This window comes from Symphalangus syndactylus, chromosome 2, assembly GCF_028878055.3.
Source record: "Symphalangus syndactylus isolate Jambi chromosome 2, NHGRI_mSymSyn1-v2.1_pri, whole genome shotgun sequence".
NCBI lineage: Eukaryota > Metazoa > Chordata > Mammalia > Primates > Hylobatidae > Symphalangus > Symphalangus syndactylus.
In genome coordinates this window covers 10,365,224-10,385,638 of record NC_072424.2, presented here as the reverse complement: position 1 = coordinate 10,385,638, position 20,415 = coordinate 10,365,224, and the positions used below count along the sequence as shown (strand labels likewise).

Sequence of the window (20,415 nt, the reverse complement as noted above, 5' to 3'; positions counted from 1 at the left end):
CATGAACATACATGGATCAGGCGATGTGACAGTTAATGATATGAACTAAAGAATTATTCTTAGGCCGGGTGCAGTGGCTCATGCCTGTAATCCCAGCACTTCGGGAGGCTGAGGTGGGCAGATCACAAGGTCAAGAGATCAAGACCATCTTGGCCAACATGGTGAAACCCTGTATCTACTAAAAATATAAAAATTAGCTGGGCTTGATGGTGGGTGCCTGTAGTCCCAGCCACTCGGGAGGCTGAGGCAGGAAAATCACTTCAACCCGGGAGGCCGAGGTTACAGAGAGCTGAGATTGCACCACTGCACTCTCGCCTGGCAACAGACTGGGACTCCATCTCAAAAAAAAAAAAAAAAAAAGAATTATTCTTAATATTTTAGGTCAGATATTGGCATCATGGTTAGTTTTATTTTTAAAAAGAAGAGTCCTTGCCTTTTGACATGCCTGCTAAAGTGTTCATGAGTGGGCTGTGATGTCTAGGCATTATGCAGAGAAGAGCAAGAGGAAGTGGGGGAGGGGGCTTGTGAACAAAGTCACATCAAGGGCCCCACATGATTTTCTAACCCTGGACAAATGTCCTGCAAATGTACCACTGGCCCCAGGAGGAGGAAAGAGTAAAGATTTCTGGCGACAGAACCTCTAGCGAGGAGAGCACTTCTAAGTGCCCACCTGTCTTTTTCCTCTTCATGTTGAAACCTCAGAGAAATCCAAAACCCCAAAAATGAGGGACCAGAAGCTGCCAGCAAATATAAACTTGCCTCTTTGCAAGCCAGCCCTTCAGGGGCAGGTCACTGGTGGTTCAATGAGTTATTTCAACCCACAGTCCCGACTTTTCTTCCCAACGCTAATCGACTGGCCACTTAGAAACATCTGACAAACTGCCCGAATATACCCTCACATCCAGGAGCCACAATGGCAGAACATCCGTTTGCGCAACAGTGGGGAAGAATCTGCCCGAGCTCTGCAAACAGTCCCTGGTGTGGCACTGTGGGCACCGGCAGGATGACGTCCACTCCAACATCTGAGGCTTTTCAGTTTATCTGAAAACAAAATTATTGGGCTCACATATTGCCATAGACATGGGGTGTTACTTGCAGGAGGAGGACACTGTTATGTGACCTCAACGCCCAGAGCAGAACTAAATGTGAAACTCACACCTTGGTCCAGCCTCTGCCAGGGCCTCTGCGTGCTTAGCAAGGCTGCTGATCCACGAGCAAGAGGGAAATGGGCCTCGGGTTATAATGTGCAGACGGGCTCCTTTGGCCTAGAATTGTGGAGGGGAACCTGACCCTGTGAAGTGCCCTTTAAATCTTCATCTGAGCCCTGGAAGAAGTATGAAGGACCATTTCAGATGATAACACATTGCCACAGTGTGCCAAAATAACAGGAAGCTGTTTCATTTGTTCATTGAACAAAATATATTCAGTACTCATCCAGACAAATTCTTTTACAGAAGAAATTGAAGGTAAATGTTTACAAATTATATAATAAAATGTTATCTATAAAAAAATATGTAAAAGAACACAGTAGAAAAATGAGTAGAAAATATGATCAGGCAGAATACAAATATCTAATTATGTTTCACTAATCATGAAAAGATGCTCAACTCTCTAGAAATTAGAGAAATGGAAGTTAAAATGACATTATCATTTTACCTATCAGATGGACCAAAATGAAAAGGGTTGGCAACAATATCCCAGAGAAGAGAAATTGGCTCCATTGCACACTATGGGCAGCATTCTGCAACCTTTGTGGCACCAGGGACCAGTTTAATGGAAGACAGTTTTTCCGTGGAATTGGGGTGGGGGGTGGTTTGGGGATGATTCAAGTGCATTATATTTATTGTGTACTTTATTTCTATTATGACTACATTGTAACATATAATGAAATATACAACTCACCGTCATGTAGAATCAGTGGGAGCCCTGAGCTTGTGTTCCTGCAACTAGACGGCCCCTCTGGGGGTGATGGGAGACAGTGACAGATCACCAGGCATCGGGTTCTCTTAAGGAGCGCGCAACCTAGATCCCTGGCATGCGCAGTTCACAATAGGGCTCAGGCTCCTGTAAGAATCTAATGCCGCTGCTGATCTGACAGGGGGCAGCGCTCAAGCGATAATGCCTGCTCACCTGCCACTTACCTCCTACTGTGTGGCCCAGTTCCTAACAGGCCACAGACTGATACCCATCTGTGTCCTGGGGGAGTTGGAGACCTCTGCTATGGATGAATGTAGAATTTGGAAACTTAGGGCTGCCAACTTGGCGATTGTGTTAAAATGTAACAGGCATACAGGCTAACACAGAAGCTATCCTACAGAAACACTTGCGAGACAAAAAGATATATATATATACACGTGTGTGTGTGTTGCAGAATTGTAGGTAATAGCAGAAAAGTTGGAAACAACTTAAATGTCCATCCTATTTTGGTCTACCCAAAAAGTGGAATCCAAGCAGCTATTAAACAGAATGAGGAAGCTTATCTGGGCTGACATGGAAGCTCTCCAAGACAGACAGCCGTACCAGAAAAGCAAGCTGGAGAACTGCCCCGCGGTGCATTTCATCTGTTTCTTTCATATTTAATGTGGCTATATGGGGACGTGTCTTAAAATTGGTAGCACTTCACAATTATAATCAGTATCATTTTTTTTCTTTCTTAGTGGTTCTTAAAATAACGATACTTTTTACAATCCGTGAAGCTGTAGATGAAACGAGAGTAGTATGATCTATTTATTTCCCAAACCTGCATATTTATGAACGTAAATTTATAGAAGAAAATGTCAGGAAAGGTACACTTTGAAATCTTCATTATGTTTAACTCTGGCAAAGAGAACAGGTTCCTGAACATTGAAAATTTTAGGCCGGAGTGAGTTGGGACCTTAAACCATTGTCTGCACACCTGTCCTTGAGTGAGCCACATCTTTCCGGTATGGACTTGCTCCACCTCTAGGGCCCCTGGGGAAGGAGGGCTTGGAATGAAGGTGGGAGAGGAGAAGAGGGATGGAGATAAGATGGGGGACACAGTGAGAGCAGCTGTGCCCTGGGGCAGAACTGAGGTAGTCCCTGGAAGACCCTGGCTCTTGGCCAGAACTCAGGATGAGCTTCCTGAGCAGAGGGTGCTGCGTGGCCACACTCCAGCCAAGGTGGCCATTCTCTTTGTCTGCTCCAAAGTCACATTCAAGCCTAAGGTGTTCAACTTTCAGGATCAGATTCTATGTAAGCAAACATGCGCACACACACACACAAGTTGCAAGTGTACATATGTATAAAATCGGTGTGAACATACACACACTTCACTTTGGGCAATAGCTAGACAGTCATACAGGAAGAAGGCTGCTTCAGGATGACCACCCTGGGGACTGGCCACCCTGACCTCTGTCCCATGCCGTCAGAGCCACAACAACATGAAATGAAAATAGACTGTGACAGGAATCTCTTCTCAGATGCCTCCCTGACTCCTGGCTGGACCGCATTGGTGCCCAGAGGACTTTTTTTTTGTTTTCTTCCTGGTCCACACCATTTTTAAAAATTGTTTTTAAATTGAATTTCTTACCAATATTTAAAAATCAGAAAATGTTTACATAAAAATATGAATTTCTTCTTTGGGAAAGTGGGAAGAACTAGGCACTCTGGGCACCCCTTGTGCTTGGCCCCAGTGGGCTGGAACTCAAAAGTAGCCATCCCTGCAGGCAGGACATGGGGAATCCGCACTCCCGCCCCCACCTGGCCTCCCCACGCCACCCGGGGATGTTCTCACCTGCCCCTTGAAGGCCATTGGGTTTCTGATCCTGATCTCTGGCCTCCTGAGCAGAGGCAGCTACTAAGAAACACCAGGACCAGAGCTGGGGGAGCCACTGGCCCTGTGACCCATTCCTTCTGCCTATGTGCACGGCCCCTTTCTGGGCATGGGTGGTTCCACCCCATCTTCTATGGAAGCACCAATGTCTGTGACTGCAGCCTTCACTCCAAGCAGGAACGTGGAGGCTGGACCCATGGAGGGCTGGCGGGGCCCAGGTGCTCCCTCGTGTCTCTCTCTGATGAGAGGACCCCATGAGTTGGCCTGGACTAAACTTAGTAGTCACCATCTCTGCAGAAGCTGAGCCCAGAGCCTGACCTCCGTGTGATGCCCAAGTGGGAAGTTTCATTGCCTGGGGCCCCAGGACATGAGGGCAGATGTACTTGGGTACATTCGGGAAGGAGGAGGGGGACCGATGCCCAAGCTTTCTGGCTGAGTCCGGAGTGCAAGCAGCAGCCAGGCCCTCCATGGGGCTGGGCTCCATGCTGCCCCTCCCTCCGTGTCAGGGGTCTTCCCACTCAGCCTGTCGGAGTTGCTCCAAGGCCCTGGCAGAGTGGAGAGGGGTGCCCTCTGGAGCTGCAAGTGTAGAAGCCTCAGGCCAGCTCAATTCCCCAGGGAAGCTCTGCTATGGGCAGGTTGGAGGTCAAAGGTGGGGGACTGTGGCAGCCACACCCAGCCACTCAGCCTGGCACCAACCCAACCTTGTGTGGGGCCAGAACCGGCTCCTCTGGCCCAGGGTCACAGACACCTGAGTGTGGGGGCTGCACAGCACAGCCAGTCTACCAGGCTACTGACACTGCTAGCCAGATGGGGGAGGCACGGACGCCACCTGGAAGGTGGGCACTTAGTGGGTGGGCCAGGTGAACAGTGCCCTCTCATGGCTGGGGCCACCTCCTCATCACAGACCAGCTGTTTCCTCTGTGAACTTCAACATCTAATGGTCACCCACGTCCCTAAAACTTCATCATTTATTAGAAACGATGGCGTGGACCACTCACAGGGTGCCAGAGTCAGTGCCAGGCCTGGGAGGGTGGAGGATGAGGGAGGAAAAGCCAGACCTTCCCTGGGGAGTTTATAACCTAGGGTGCAAGGCGGAAGGCATGAGGGTCCCTTTTAGAATCCAGATGAGGGGTGTGAGGTGAGCAGAGCCTCTGGGGCTGCAGAGCCCTCCCAGTGCCTGGAGCACCCTCGGGGGGCCAGGCCAGCCCTCAGGAGGAAGCGCATGGAGCCTGTGCTGGGCTCGGGGCAAGTGATTGGTGCTTCTGGGTACTTGAAGAGTTGGAAGCTCAATCGTTGCCTTCGAGGGGCTTCCCCAGAAACCTAGGCGCCAAGGCAGTCATGCTGACGGCCTGTTCACTCATGGCAGAGTGAGGTTTGCGCTTTGAGGCATCCAGGGCCCCTCTGGGTCCACAAGAGAGGAGTCCAGTGGGCTTCTTGGAGGTGGGGGCCTTTGAAATTGTCCTCGAGGAATGGGAACATTTTGGTGAGGAGGGGGCTGTGTGGCCGGCCGGGGAGGAGCAGGAACAAAGTCCGACGTTGGGAGAGTGGGTGGGGCCCAAAGGTGGCAGTGAGGCCACCAGTGCCCCTTGGAATTTGGGCTGATGAGCCAGGGGCAGGTCCTGAGCAGCAACAAAGCCACTGAGCTGGGCCTGGGGCTGTGGGTCTCTTTCCGGGTGAGGAAGATCAACCTGTCAGATACCAAGGACAGAGTAAGAGGCCGGTGGTGGCTGGGCACTCGGCCTCTGACAGGTGGAATCGGTACCTGGAGGCTCTGGAAGGTGGGGTCACAGTGCGCCAGGGCCACAGGCCTCTGCCCAGCCCCAGGGCCAGGCTGCCTCCCTGTGCCTGAGCTCCTGCCCAAGCCCAAGGGGCCCTAAGAGCTGAGCTATGCCGAGTCAGCCTCCCGCGCTGTCCTGGGACCCTGCAGTGGACACTGGCCCCTTCACCCTTCTCCAGCTTCTTAGCAGGAGAGCCAGGCAGCCAGGCCGTGTGGGGGTCTGGGGAACTCACCCCTGTCATGCCTGCCCCAGAGACCTTGGACAAGTCACCTCACCCACTCCTCAGTCCCGGATTCTTTCTCTGAGTCAACAGCAACAACAAAGTCGCTTCTCTGTTACCTCGTGGGGCCTTTTCAGGATGATGGATCCACGGTGCAAACTATAGTGTGGGGTTCTGGTGTCCAGGAAGAAGGGCTCATGGAGGGGAACTCTTTTGCAGACTGTGAAGTGAGGTCAGGGGTTCGGGTCTTTCTGCTTCTCCTGCAGGCCCTCCGGACCCGGGCGCCTCCCAGCCGCTGGCCTGGCTGCTACTGCCGCTGCTGCTGCTCCTCCTTGTGCTCCTTCTCGCCGCCTACTTCTTCAGGTAGGAGTGTCCCGGGGCACTGACTTGCCCCAACCAGCTCAGAGGAGGAAATGAGCCTTCTGATGCTGTGGGCGTGGGCTGTGCAGCAGAGGGCAGCTAGGAGGCTGGGTGGCCGGGTCCGGGAGACACACAGGGGCCAGGCCTTAGCGCGGCTCACCATGAGCAACAGGAGTAGCTTCTCCCGGCTCACCTGGTGGGTATCACTGTACCGAGCACTGTTGGCTCTCAGGGAACCTAGAAGTGTGGAAACCTAACAAGTCCTGTGTCTCTAAGGTTCAGGAAGCAGAGGAAAGCTGTGGTCAGCGCCAGCGACAAGAAGATGCCCAACGGAATCTTGGAGGAGCAAGGTACAGAAGCTCCTCTCTGGCTGGGGCCTGGGGGAAAATGTGTTATTTTATAACAGACACTGAGGTGCTTTCTGTCTTTAATGTTCAAAGTGAATTTTGAGGTGTGCCTTGCCACTTCCATCTCACTTTACCTGGTATGATGCTGTCGTTTAGAATTTCACAATTTCAAAACTTTAAGGATCATTTTTCTCTCTGGTGTGACACGGACATTTGAGACATTTTTGTTTGTGGCTTTTTTTAGAGAGACTGTTCATATCCTGTCGTTTTCACAGGGTGTTGACATGTAACACTTTTCAGTGAGGCCTTACAATCATTCTCAGATAAGACTGTCTGGCGCAGAAACTATTCAATTGGGTTTGTACTGCTTTAGGATCAAGCTGGAAAAAGGGACTGGCTCTCCTAAAGTGCTTCATGTTTACAGAGCATCAGAGTCAGCTGGGAGTATTTCCAACTTTTCCATCCGAAGTACAGTTTCGAACTTGTTGTCGCTACTTACAGAGGAACATTGTTTTTCTCTCCATACATCCAGATGAGATGACCGAGAAACGTGTGTAAGGCAGAGGCCACAAAAATATTGCTTCACACCCCAGCGACTACAACTTCCTGGAGTCAGCTTCCTACCTAACTGTAGTCAGTTCTATGGTTTGCGGGAACACACGTGCTGTCAGACTAAAATAGACTCTTAAAACGGACCCGTAGACAATGGAAAGAATATCACCAACAAGGACCCAGCTAAAAAGTAGCCTCCCAGCGCTCGCGGGATGCGAGACCTGGTTAGATGATAATGTGGCCCCAGGTGCTGTCTTCCTGCCCTTGTTCCAGTCCCCAGTTCCCTGCCCTGAATGTTTCAATAGCAGGAACGGGAGGGAAGAGGGTGCGGCTGGTGAGTAGCCGAGAAGCTCAGCGTCACTCAATCTGATCCCGTCTGTCACTTGGAAGAATGAGTCTTGGGTGAAGTTTTTGGCTGGGCTTCAGAACGGCTCTGCAGGTGGGGACAGGCCCTTTTGCAAGTGTGACAGCTGGGTTATCATGTTGACCTTGTCAATATCAGCTCATTCTCCAGGAAGAGAAACACATGCCCATGCCTGTTCTTGCCTCTCACTCCGAACTTGGGGAAGGAATGTGTCCAAGAACTCCCTTATAACGCGTACTTCTCCTTCTCAATGCCCCTTGTCACCCTCCCCAGACAAGGGTGGTTTTCCCTTGGAGCTTATGGGGTTTGAGGAACCAGGAATATTTGTTGTGAAGAAGAAAAGGCTGAGAGAGACTGTTCTGAGTTTGCTCCCAGAAGCCGTAATTACTCTTTCTTATTTCCAAACCTGGAAAGCTGAGCTGGAGAGTGAGGCTGTCTTGAATCCTTTTTGGAAGGAGCAGGGGCTGGAGGGAAGGAGAGGCGGGAGGGTGGGTGGATGAGTGGCCTGGGGAGGGGGACAGGGTGTCTCCGATGGGGGAGAGTAGGTGACACTGGGCAGAGGGACGACCGTCACTTGTAAATGATGTGGATGCCTCATAGGAGGCGAGTGTTTGGATACAGCTGCTCGGACCCGGCTTAGCCCAGCTATGCAATTTGAGAGAACTGTTCCAGCTCCAGCCTGGTCATTTCTTCAGGAATGTCGTTGGTCAGCTTGGCTACTCAGTCACCTATCCAGGAATGTGGCTAAATGGCCCCCATGTTTCTTTTGATCCCACAGAGCAGCAAAGGGTGATGCTGCTCAGCAGGTCGCCCTCAGGGCCCAAGAAGTACTTTCCCATCCCCGTGGAGCACCTGGAGGAGGAGATCCGTATCAGATCCGCCGACGACTGCAAGCAGTTTCGGGAGGAGTTCAACGTGAGTGTGGGGAGGGCCCTCTGCTGGGTGCCCTGTGGTCGAGACCTGTGAAATCCAGGGTTAGAGTTCAGGATGAATTATCCCAAAGACTCAGAACCCTTGCATCGGTTATGACACTGTCCCATGAATGGGCGTGGGAGGAAACCTGGTTTGTGGTTCAATGCCCTTCGCCAGTGCTTATTTCCTCATTTATAAGATGAGACAGTAGAGTTAGAGATTTGTGAAGCCTCCTTCCACCTCCCACACTCTGAGTGTCAAGTTCTAAAATCAACTGTGACAGAAATACCGTTATCTCGATAACATAGAAGGCTAGGTCCTGAGCACAGCACGGTATGACAATACCATGGGGCAAGCAACAGAGCCCCAAACCATCCTTTCATGGCTTCTGAGAGCTGGAGCACCTAATCAGAGTAGGCGATGTTCCTCTTCTGAACCACCATCTCGGCATTAATGAAGCAGCTGTGAGCTGCCTTGAGGGAACACTAGCTATATCTGCTTGTGTATCAACATGGGTGGGTGGGTGGATGGATGGATGAGTGGGAGGGCAGATGGGTGGATGGATGGATGCATGGATGGATGGATGGATGAGTGGGAGGGCGGATGGATGGATGGATGGATGGATGGATGGATGGATGGATGGAGTGGGCGGGCAGATGGATGGATGGATGGATGGATGGATGGATGGATGATGGATGGATGAGTGGGAGGGCAGATGGATGGATGTATAAGTGGGAGGGCAGATGGATGGATGGATGGATGGATGGATGGATGGATGGATGATGGATGGATGATGGATGGGTGAGTGGGAAGGCAGATGGATGGATGGATGGATGGATGCATGGATGGATGGATGGATGAGTGGAAGGGCGGATGGATGGATGGATGGATGGATGGATGGATGGATGGACGGATGGATGGAGTAGGAGGGCAGATGGATGGAGGGATGGATGATGGATGGATGGATGATGGATGGATGAGTGGGAGGGCAGATGGATGGATGGGTAAGTGGGAGGGCGGATGGATGGATGGATGGATGGATGGATGGATGATGGATGGATGATGGATGGGTGAGTGGGAGGGCAGATGGATGGATGGATGGATGCATGGATGGATGGATGAGTGGAAGGGCAGAAGGATGGATGGATGGATGGATGGATGGATGGATGGATGGATGGACGGATGGATGGAGTGGGAGGGCAGATGGAGGGATGGATGATAGATGGATGGATGATGGATGGATGAGTGGGAGGGCAGATGGATGGATGGATGGATGAGTGGGAGGACGGATGGATGGACGATGGATGGATGGATGGGCAGATAAAGAAGTAGACAAATAGATATGAGGAAGTGTTGTCTTGGATTTTGCTATTCAGTATTTATCCTTGGTCATGTTTTGAATTTTATGCATCTTCACCTTCTTGCATATGGCTGTGCTGAATGTTGATCTTAAAGAGGATAGGTTTTCATCAGGATTGCTGACTGGTTCTGGCTATGCCTGTTGCGTGCTGGCCCTGGCACATCAGTTAATCTCCTTGAAGCTGTCTTCCACCACCTAGGAAGGAGCAATGGAGATGGGCCTGTCTTAATTACCTTGAAGTTCGAATGGAAGGCTCAGACAATGGATTTTGTAAACAACAGTGTTGTGCAGTTGTTATATCTGAAGATGGCATGAACTCTGCTGCAGACATGAGACTTTACCCAGAAGCAACGTGTGAAGGCATGGGAAGGTGGTGGCACATGTAAACTGTACATTGCTTGTTTTTTAGCACAAGCCTCCTCTGCCTTTATCTCACTTCCTTTTTATTGTTTCCAAATGTGTCCCCTTTTTTGGAGAAATTAGGTCATATTGAAAGACAGCTTGAAGCACTATTGTGTTGCAATCTCTCAGCCTGACAGCAGACCTTAATTCTCATTTTCAAAATAACTATCCAAGTTTTCAGCTAGCAGATCCCCTCCCCCACCCTTCTCATTCCATTTCCCCTTGCACTTTTGTTTCCCCAAGTGGCAGGGGCTGGGCTTGCTGATGGGGGGTGTCTGAGTCAGAACCAGCTCAAAAGTGGGGGCCACTCCCAGGGACGGAGTCCGGGAATAGGGTGGGGCAGGTGAGACACTCACCCCAGGCACAAAATTTAAGACAGCACCAAAAGCTCAGTAGTGGGATAAATTATATTTTAACACAACACTTAAAATATCAAAATTATCAGCACCACAGGAAAGGTAACAAATAAAATATCAAAATGAATGCAGGCAGTCCCTGGTGAAGAAAATAACCATAAAGGAAGACAGGCTTGGGCTGACGGATTTTCCCTGTTGCCCTGGGCCCAGATATATACAGCTTGTCACCACACAGCTACTCACCCTGCCATTAATTAAGTTTCATGTTTTGGTCATCATAGATTTTGTGCCTTGATTTGGACTCTTAAAAATATTTCATTCGAATATTATTTCCCCTGGTTTCTGAATTTTGGGGGCACCCCATTAAATTTTGTACCCAGAGGAATTCCCTCATTCTCTTCTGCCACTGGGTGGCCCTTGGCTGAACATTGGAGTCCCTCTGCTCAGTGACAGGCAGGGTAGAGACACGGTGGAGGGGAAGAACACTGGACCCAAAGTCAGGATCACGGAGCCTGATCCTGTGTCTGGGGAACCCTGGGGGAGCTGCTTTTTTGTCATTGTTTTGTTTTATTTGTTTGTTTTAGATGGGGTCTCGCTGTATCTCCCAGGCCGGAGTGCAGGGGCCTGATCACAGCTCACTGCAGCCTCAACCTTGCAGCTTAAGTGATCCTCCCACCTCAGCCTCCCAAGTAGCTGGGACTACAGGCATGTGCCACCATACCCACTGGCTTTTTTACTTTTTTTGTAGAGACGGGGTCCCACTGTGTTTCCCAGGCTGTGCTTTTTTTGCTCATCTGTCCAGTGAAGGGCTGGCTGTGTCCTGAGTCCACGTTCATGCAGCACCTGTCCTCTGAGAGCGCTGGAGCCTGCCACGGCCAGCTCTGTCTTGGGTCCTCAGAGGGACATGCTCCCAACCCCATCTTTCTTTTCCCTTGCCATCTGATCTGAGCTCCTTTCCCCAAAGTCATGAAAGGGAGACACCAGAGTCTCAAAGTGGCTGATCCAGTTGAGTTTTGACATGTGTGCATTGCCAATTCAAAGTGCAGGCAAACTTGGTGGGGATGAAAAGGATTTGGTATTGGGGTCAGTACAGTGAATGCTGGAGTTGGCCTGAGTGTTTGTCCCAGCTCAGAGAGCTTGGGCAATTAACCTCTGCCTGTTTCCTCATCTGTGAAATGAGGATACTCCCTGCCCCCCATAGGATTGTGATAACATGGACATAAGGTTGGATAACCTGGACATGCAACTGAGTCCTTACGAGAACGCACTCTGCAATCTCCACCCTGCACTGGTAGAACACCATCCTAGGAAAGTCTGTTCCCAGGCCCCAGAGTAAGTCCTGGAAAGTGAGCGCCACTGGGCCAAGGAAAATCCCCCGCTCCAGACAGGATGCTACCTCCATCCTAGCAAGTTATGTCAAGCCGAGTGCCTAGGACTAACACACTGATAAGTGCTGTAAAAATGCAGAGGGAGGTGTCAACCGCAAAGCTTCCAGCACAATAAACAAACCAGAACCATTCCCTGGAGCTCCACAGAGTAGCTGGGGCCTCTCGCAGAGCTGCCACACCTAGCTTCTTGTACACTCTCCTGCTGCCTGCCCGACACTACCAAGTGGAGAGAGAAAGGAACATGGCTCATGAGTTCATTGAAATGAAACCTCCAGGCCGGGTGTGGTGGCTCACGCCTGTACTCTCAGCACTTTGAGAGGCCGAGGTGGGCAGATCACTTGAGTCCAGGAGTTCCAGACCAGCCCGGCCAACATGGTGAAACCCCATCTCTACCAAAAACTACAAGAATTAGCTAGGCATGGTGGCGTGCACCTGTAATCCCAGCTACTCACTAGGCTGAGGTGGGAGAATCACTTGAACCCAGGAGGCGGAGGTTGCAGTGAGTCGAGATCGCGCTACTGCACTCCAGCCTAGGTAACAGAGTGAGACCCTGTCTCAAAAATAAAAATGTTAATAAAAGAAAGAAAAGAAATGAAATATCACCTCAAACAGACAAACCACAAACAATTTGGACAATTTACATAATGGGACAGCCAATCACACAATATTTATCAGCCAGTTACTATGAGCAAGCCCCAAGCAAGGCACTGCAGAGCTCACCCAGGTGTGCAGACCCCTCCAGGTGCTCTCCTTTCCCCTGGGCCACCTGAGCAGCTCAGAGATTTGAGGCCCCAGTAGACTGACAGCCAGAGAAAGGGCTGCAGAGTCCATGTGGGTGGTTATTCTGTGCGCTTGGATCCAGGATACATACGTGTGCGGTGCACAGGGCACGATGCCCCTCACCACTTCAACTTTGACCCTCTGTGCATCTGGGTGGCTATGCCCCATCTCCATGGTATGGATCTCTGCAGCTGCCAGGAACACGCAGCTGTAGGGTATCACAGCTTGGTCCATCCTTGCCATCCAATCCCTCCAGGGAGCCTTCTCAATTTCTTTTAACTTATCTTTTTTTTTTTTTTTTTTTTGAGAGAGAGAGTCTCGCTCTGTCTCCCAGGCTGGAGTGCAGTGGTGAAATCTTGGCTCACGGCAACCTCCGCCTCCCAGGTTCAAGCAATTTTCCTGCCTCAGCCTCCCAAGTAGCTGAGATTACAGGTGCCCACCACCATGCCCAGCTAATTTTTGTATTTTTAGTAGAGACAGGGTTTCACCATGTTGGCCAATCTAGTCTTAAACTCCTGACCTCAGGTGATCTACCCGCCTCGACTTCCAAAGTGCTGGGATTACAGGTGTAAGCCACCACACCTGGCCTAATTTATCTTTTAACAGACTTTATTTTAGAGCAGTTTTAGCTATACAGAATAATTGCACAGAAAGTACAGAGTTCCCATATGCCCCCTTCCTCCCCTGTGAGCAGTTTCTCCTATTATTAACTTCCTGCCTTCGTGTGCTTCAACTGCTGCAATTGATGAACCAACACTGCTCGTTGTTACTAGCAGAAGTCCACGTCAGGGTTTGTGTGTTGTGCGTTCTGTGGGTTTTGACAAATGCACAGTATCATGTACGCACCATCCGGTATCACGCCTCCTGTGTATTTTCAGTGCTGGGACCAAAAAAAGCTTTTGCAGGTAGAAAAAGAGAAGGCTCTAGAATTTTACCACAGATGTCAGGCTTAGATTAGGTCAAAAAGGTCAGTATTAAGATAGCCCTGATGAAGAATCAGGAACTACAGGCGGCGTAGGTGCTGGTGGCTGGGGATGAGGCCAAGAACCATCCATCACCCTTACCACAGTGCCGCCAGGCAGGTCCCTCCACATAGGCCACCCTCTTGCCTCTGCTTTGGGACCAACAAACCCCATGGCCGGAAGGGCCTCATCCTGTGGCCATGGGGTTTGGTGGCCCCAAAGCAGAGTAAAGAGGGTGGCCTACAGTGCCCTACCATGAGCACCAGCTGGTCAGATCTGAGTCTGCAATTGGAGAAGCTTCCTGCCCTCGGGAGAGGAAGACTCGGAACACCTGTGGGCGGCAGGTCAGGCCCTGTTCTGCCTTGTGAGCAAGCCCAGGCCTGCACGGCTTGGATCCAAAGCTACGCAGTGAGGCCTGCTCCGCTCTCCTGGGTAGTTGCAGCGGGACCCCTCACATTCTCCCACATTTGAAGAAGTGAGCATCCTCCTGGTGGTCTGGGCACTGCTCCAGCCTCCTGCCCCTTGCTTGCTGGGTGACCCTGGACAAATCTATAACACCTCGCTTTGGCTTTCAGTTTCCTCACCCATAAAACGGAGACCATCCTAGTATCACCTAATAATAGGTGAGTTGCGAAGGCTGGGGCAGATGACCCGGCTCCTTCCACCGTATCTGGCGCACTGAGGCACTCAATGCATATTGATGCATGTTACTGGAATCCCAATGGCCCCGGGTCCAGCCACTGGTCAGGTGTAATGTCAAAGGACAGGACTCAGGGCTTCAAGAGGCTCTTCACACTGTGCATTGTGGGGAGCTCACCCGAGCAGCGAGCAGACGCAGGAGACAGCTGGAGGTGAGCAGGAATCAGAGGTGGCGGCTCCAGGCGGCAGAAATAACTAGAATTCAGGCCACCAGAGTTCACACTCGGCTATGCTGCTCAGAGGGGATAGGGGCCCCGCGGCATTCCTTTCACACCTGACTTCCCTGACTGGGACACAGGAGCTGTTTAGCGTGGTGCTTCCCAAAGACGTGTGCACTGACGCCCTGGGGCTCATAGTAATGTTCGTGCTGATTCTGTGGGTCTGGGGTGCGGCCAGAGCGTCTGCATTTCTAACAAGCACCCTCCCAGGCGTGCCCATGCCACTGGTCCACAGAGCACGCCTAGAGTCTTAAGCAAGATCAGGACTGTATCTAAGGCTGTTTCCCGCCCCTCGCCTCCCAGGACCGCTCTATTCATCCTTCAGCCCCAAAGTCACAGCATCCCGCTGTAAACCCCCCGCATGCCTGTCCTCGCTCCTCCATCTCCCGGTTCACAGCCATGTCATAGTCAGTTCTGACCAAATCCTACACGCCTGCTCTAGGCCAGGGCCCATGGGCCCTGAGATACCACGGAAATGCAAAGGCAAGTCTCCGCCTTCATGCAGCGTAGGGTCTGGCTGATGAGACCATCACTTTGGCCACACCACTGTTCACCCCACAAGAAAGAGCACCCTGGGGAAAGCCAGGGTCTGTGTCTCCTTCATTCTCTGCCCCATGCCTGGTACAAGGTCTGAGGCAGAGACGGACTACGGACAGCAGGTAGCTTGCTCCACGCGTTTTCGTAATTCCTGTGCTCAGCAGGGAAACTGACACGAGCGTGGTGCTAGACTCCATCACATTTCATACTAATGCTACATTTTCTTCCAGTCATTGCCATCTGGACACATACAAGGAACTTTTGAACTGGCAAATAAAGAAGAAAACAGAGAAAAAAACAGATATCCCAACATCCTTCCCAGTAAGATTTTATTTTATGTTTTGCATGATCGATGGTGTTTGCACTAAACTCAGCTTTGCCTTGCAGCTCCCCATGACTGCAGGCCATTCCTGGTGCTCAGAGGGCCCCAAATCAGTCTAACTGCTCAGCATTTGCACCTAGGACTCCAGAACGTTCCTCTCTAGGTGCCCATCTCCCTGCACAGGCCCTGGGCACCTTGGTTGCTCTTGGGTCTGGCTGCCAAGCCTGTGCTTACTGTTGAGACCTGGGCTGCCTCGGGCCCAGCAGGTAAAGGTGCTGCTTTGTGGCCATGGGTGCCAGCTGGCAGGGCCCCTCCTGTGGAACTCAGGCCTGGCACCTGGTCTAGGCCTGCCAGTAGCCCTAGGCAGCTCCCTTCCCTCAGACTCAGTGCTTGTGGCCACAAGCTGCAAATCCCTAGAGTTGTCTGGGGTCCTGGACCAAGGACAAAAATAACAGAATACAAAATTTGTAGGTGGGCAGCAGCTTTGTAGGAAGGCTCTGAATTGACCTGATTTAACCCCAACAGTACAAGTGGGCACGGGCCGGGGAGCGTGGGTGCCAGGAGGTGGCAGGGCCAGAGAGCAGACGGATGTGTGCGGGGGTGCGTCTTGGTGACCTGCTCCAGCTGGATGGGTCGTGACCTGAGGGCAGCTTTCATAGCCTGTCTTGGTGCCAAGACAAACCCCGTAGGTTCTGAACTGCCTTTGTAAGAGCTGGCCCAGGCCGGGTGCTGTGGCTCATGTCTGTAATCCCAGCACTCTGGGAGGCCGAGGCAGGTGGATCACCTGAAGTCAGGAGTTCAAGACCAGCCTGGCCAAGATGGTGAAACCCCATGTCTATTAAAAATACAAAATATTAGCCGGGCATAGTGGTGGACGCCTGTAATTCCAGCTACGTGGGAGGCTGAGGCAGGAGAATCTCTTGAACCCAGGAGACAGAGGTTGCCATGAGCCAAGATCACGCCATTGCACTCCAGCCTGGGGAACAAGAGCGAAACTCCATCTCAAAAAAAAAAAAAAAAGAGCTGGCCCAGCAGCAGGGGGGCTGGGCATGCAGTTCAGGATCCTTCACCTGGGACCCTCCCATCATCTGCTTTGCCCATCAGGCTAACAAAATGGCATCCTCAAAGGGCTCCACTAAGTTCAGGTTTAAATCCTGAACCTGCAGCCTCCCCCTGGTCCACAGAGGGAGTCCACCCCACCCTGCCAGGGCCTTGGTGGGATGGAAGAAGGCAGCCCATGTGAGCCCCGGAATGCTGCTCCCTGCTGCATTTTTAGGACTAGAATTGAGTTCATCTGCTCTGTATGTCAGAGCAGCTATGGTCTGTCCGATCTGTGGTCTGTCCAAACTGTGCACTTTTTAGAAATAATTCTGTCCCATTTTACATGCATAGGATTGATACGTGGTTTTCACAAAACCCACTGTGAACCCATGATCCAATGAAAACTGGGAGAAATTCATCAAATAGTCTTTCATTCAACACATATATGTAGGGGTGCCAAGGCAACACCAGGAAGGTGGGTCAGAAGGTCATGTGGTGGTCACACAGCTGAGCCTTGACGGTGGCTCAGACCATGGCTAGATTCTGCACACTTTGGAGGGGATTTGTTGCCAATGGGTAGAAGATACTACAGAAAGCGGGGAGGCAACTTACATGGCTTGAGCAGCTCAAAGGAAAGGGAAGGCCGTGGCAGGAGGAGGTCTGAGATCTTTGGAATAATTTGTGTCAAATTTAGGATATTTAGAAATTACTTTCAATGCTTAATTTATTACTTTAATTTAGTGATTTTTAAGTTGTGCCTTGATTTGCCAACCATATGTGTTAAGAAACCACTCAGTGCTAAGCACATTCCTGAATTCCTCATTTCTCTCTCAATCACTTAACCTTCATCCCTTAAAGGTAACATCACATTGTTAATGAAGACTATTTAGCTGGGACCTCTGTGGAAGCAGAATCATGGCCAAGTGTGGGCATTGCCTACACCCAGTCCCCTCCTCAAGGTGTGATGGCCCAGGGCAGAGCAGCGGCCTCACCTGGGAGTCCTCCACCTGGAAGAGGCCGGGCCCTCCCACTACAAGTCTTCTCTGAGCCGTGTTCTCAAGTCTTCTCTGAGCTGTGTTCTCTAGGTTGTGCTACGGGAGTCAGGTGGCATTTCCTCCAAGCCTGAAAGCGTAGTCAGATTCAGAATGGGCTTTTCTAGATTCCCCCGTAAGATCTTTCCCCTGCTCCTGGCAGGAGCACCACACCATGGGAATCCCAGGGCCCAGGCAGCTGCCTGGGGCTGGGGGACTCTGCCAGGACGTGGCATGTCTCACGCAGGTGGAAAGATGGGTTTACAGAATGTGGCATGGAGACGCTGTGGTCTGGCAAGGATTAATGGGGTGGCATCTGGCATTAGCTCTCAGGAAGACTTAAGGCTGAAGGGACATCGGGCAGGGAGCTCCTCAGGGCTGCTCCATCCGCCCCCAGGGTGACAGCCCCTAGTATCACTTAGGGTGGGACTGAGAGTCACCTGGGAGAGAGGGGAGAAGGGATCCAACTTCCCTAGCCCCTGGCACCTTCCCTGCCTTTCCCAGTCTTTTACCAGAGTCGTAAGGTGACCCTTGGCTCTGGGCAGGCATGTGGCCCTGGGGAGCTCTGGGGTCAGAGGTCAAGGTGCTTTGCATGTCAGGCAGGCTTGATTTTTGCTTATAGAAAGACTCTGTGGCTGATGGTGAGCGAGGCCTCTTTTCTGGAAAAGTGCCAACAGCTGATAATTTTAGGAAATAATGTTTTGAATGTGAAGTGTGACTTTTTAGAATAAAAAGACAGGAAGCTCTTAGAAACTGCAAGATTCTAAATCTAAGCAGAAGGCTATATTTTACCCTGTGCTTTTCTATAGCTGTCCTCAAAGCATAAACCATTCCAAATTAGTTTCAACTAGTGTTAGATGTGCTCAGCAGAGCTATTCCTGCCTGGGCATTGCCAGTCCCTGAGCAGGAGGGTCTCACAGTGAGGTCTGCAGGACTAGAAGTTTGGGGTCTGACTCCCTGGCCACCCTGTGTGGGCTGTGACTCTCGGAAAGCTATCCCCACCCTTTCTCTGCTGGAGCCCGACAGAGCTGGCTCAGCCATTGGGGGTCCCAGGCCACCAGCCCGTAGCCCACCTGGCAGCCTTCCAGGTGAAGGTGAGACAAACAAGGCATGACCTGGGGGCCGCCCGGCTCCCCATCACACGCGCCACAAACGCCACAAACACAACCCACCCTGATCAGAGACTAAGCAGAGAAAGCAGGAGAGGACCTAGAGTCACTCAGGAATGAGTCGGGAGGGAGACCCTAAGCTTCTGCCACGCGCCACACTCTGTGCCCAGTGTAGCATAAACGTCCTCAGAACCAGCCTGGTCCCAGCCCGGCCGAGCCGGACGTTCCTGGGAAAGGTCACGGGAGGGGCAGGGCCAGGCCCACAGCACTTTTAGAGGCCCATGAAAACGTCTTCATTTCTCTTCCAATCACAAAGTGTGCAAAACCCATTGTAGAGGGCATCTTTTCACTGGCGACCAACCCAGTCCTAAGATAACCTTCTTAATAGTTCTATGGAGGAAGCTGCGAAGGCAGAAGTGACTGCGACCCACAAAAGTCATGATGGAGCCCTGACGTGTTGTACACACACACTACATACACACACACTATATACACACTACACACCCACTGCACATATACCACATACACACTCCACACACACACCACACACTACACACAAACACATCACACACACACCACACACATACACACCACACAAACCACACACTACACACACACACACACACTACACATACACACCAAACCCCCATGCACACATTCACACAGCACACACACTACACACACACACACTACACATACACACCAAACCCACATGCACACATTCACACAGCACACACACTACACACATGCACACCACACATACACCACACACTACACACATGCACCATACACACCACACATACATTACACACATACACACCCACACCACACACACAATACACACACACCACACTCACTACACACACACCACACACTATACCACACACAACACACTCACAGCAAAGTATACACCACACACACATACACACACTACAGCACTCATACGACAAAAATACACACAGCACACACCACGCTTACATACTCACAGATACCACAGACACAACACACAACATGCTTGCACCAGTATACACACCACACACATCAGCCTCACACAGTACACCAGTCACACCACAAACATCCAGATGCACACACACACCCCACACACACAGCACTCCACGGTCAGCCTTCCACCCCGGAAAACTGCTTGTGCAACAGGCTGGATCTACCAGGCACTCCTCACTGTGCTCGCTTTCCAGCTCTGGGGCAGACTCTGGTGGGACTGAAGGTCAGAGTCCCCAGTCCTAGACCCCCACATCCACTGGTGCTCATTTCCCTGGGAAGCCTGGGAGAGTGGACCCAGTTCTCCTGTCCTGGGGCTCTTTTAAGTGCACCCACACTTGGCAACACTGGGGCCCAGTGCAGGGTTCATAAAATACAGCCCTTGCACTGCCAGGGGCCTGGCACGTTCTGCCGTTCTTGCTATGTAATGACCCGGCAGCCCCCGTCCTGGATGCTGAAATCCTACCCTTGTCATCATCCCACAGCTGAGACAGTCAGTGTTCACCAAAGCAGGTGCATTCTCTCTCGGGACACTAGTGGTCTCCATGGGAATGTTGAGGAAGAACATCTCTGCCACCCCCGGTGTCGCTGTGAAGCTGCTTTTGCCCTTCCCAGGAGCTGACACTGCAGATGAAGAGATAGAACTGTGATTTCTGGAAGAGACAGCACTGTGATTCCTGGTCCTAATATCTTGGCTGTGTTTGGGTTTTTTCCAGATGACCATTCTAGGGTGATTCTGAGCCAAGTGGATGGAATTCCCAGTTCGGACTACATCAATGCTTCCTACATAGATGTGAGTGGGCAGAGCTTTCCTGTTCCCCTGGCCCAGCTGGGGCATGAGCAGTAAGCACTTTCTTGTCTGGTGCCCGGAGTGTAAATTGTCAC

The 20,415-nt window shown here is 51.3% G+C and overlaps 1 protein-coding gene and 1 long non-coding RNA gene across 9 annotated transcripts in view; one reads left to right on the top strand and one right to left on the bottom strand.

Moving 5' to 3' along the window:
* Positions 1–20,415, top strand: part of PTPRE (protein tyrosine phosphatase receptor type E) — a 179,847-nt gene that overhangs the window by 134,604 nt on the left and 24,828 nt on the right. For 5 of the 8 annotated variants that reach the window (XM_055245563.2, XM_055245583.2, XM_055245593.2 and 2 more), the window contains 5 exons: positions 6,058–6,154; positions 6,428–6,501; positions 8,193–8,329; positions 15,259–15,349; positions 20,247–20,323. In XM_055245563.2, the coding sequence (XP_055101538.2) occupies positions 6,058–6,154; positions 6,428–6,501; positions 8,193–8,329; positions 15,259–15,349; positions 20,247–20,323 (476 nt within the window). Of the gene's footprint in view, positions 1–6,057; positions 6,348–6,427; positions 6,502–8,192; positions 8,330–15,258; positions 15,350–20,246; positions 20,324–20,415 lie in introns of those variants that run through there. The other 3 variants (XM_063616634.1, XM_055245601.2, XM_063616645.1) reach the window with 3 other exon arrangements.
* LOC134732355 (uncharacterized) lies at positions 1,401–6,152 on the bottom strand. The gene is made up of 2 exons (XR_010115418.1): positions 5,911–6,152; positions 1,401–5,481 (listed from the first exon to the last, which is right to left on the bottom strand). It is a non-coding gene; the product is annotated as an uncharacterized lncRNA (long non-coding RNA).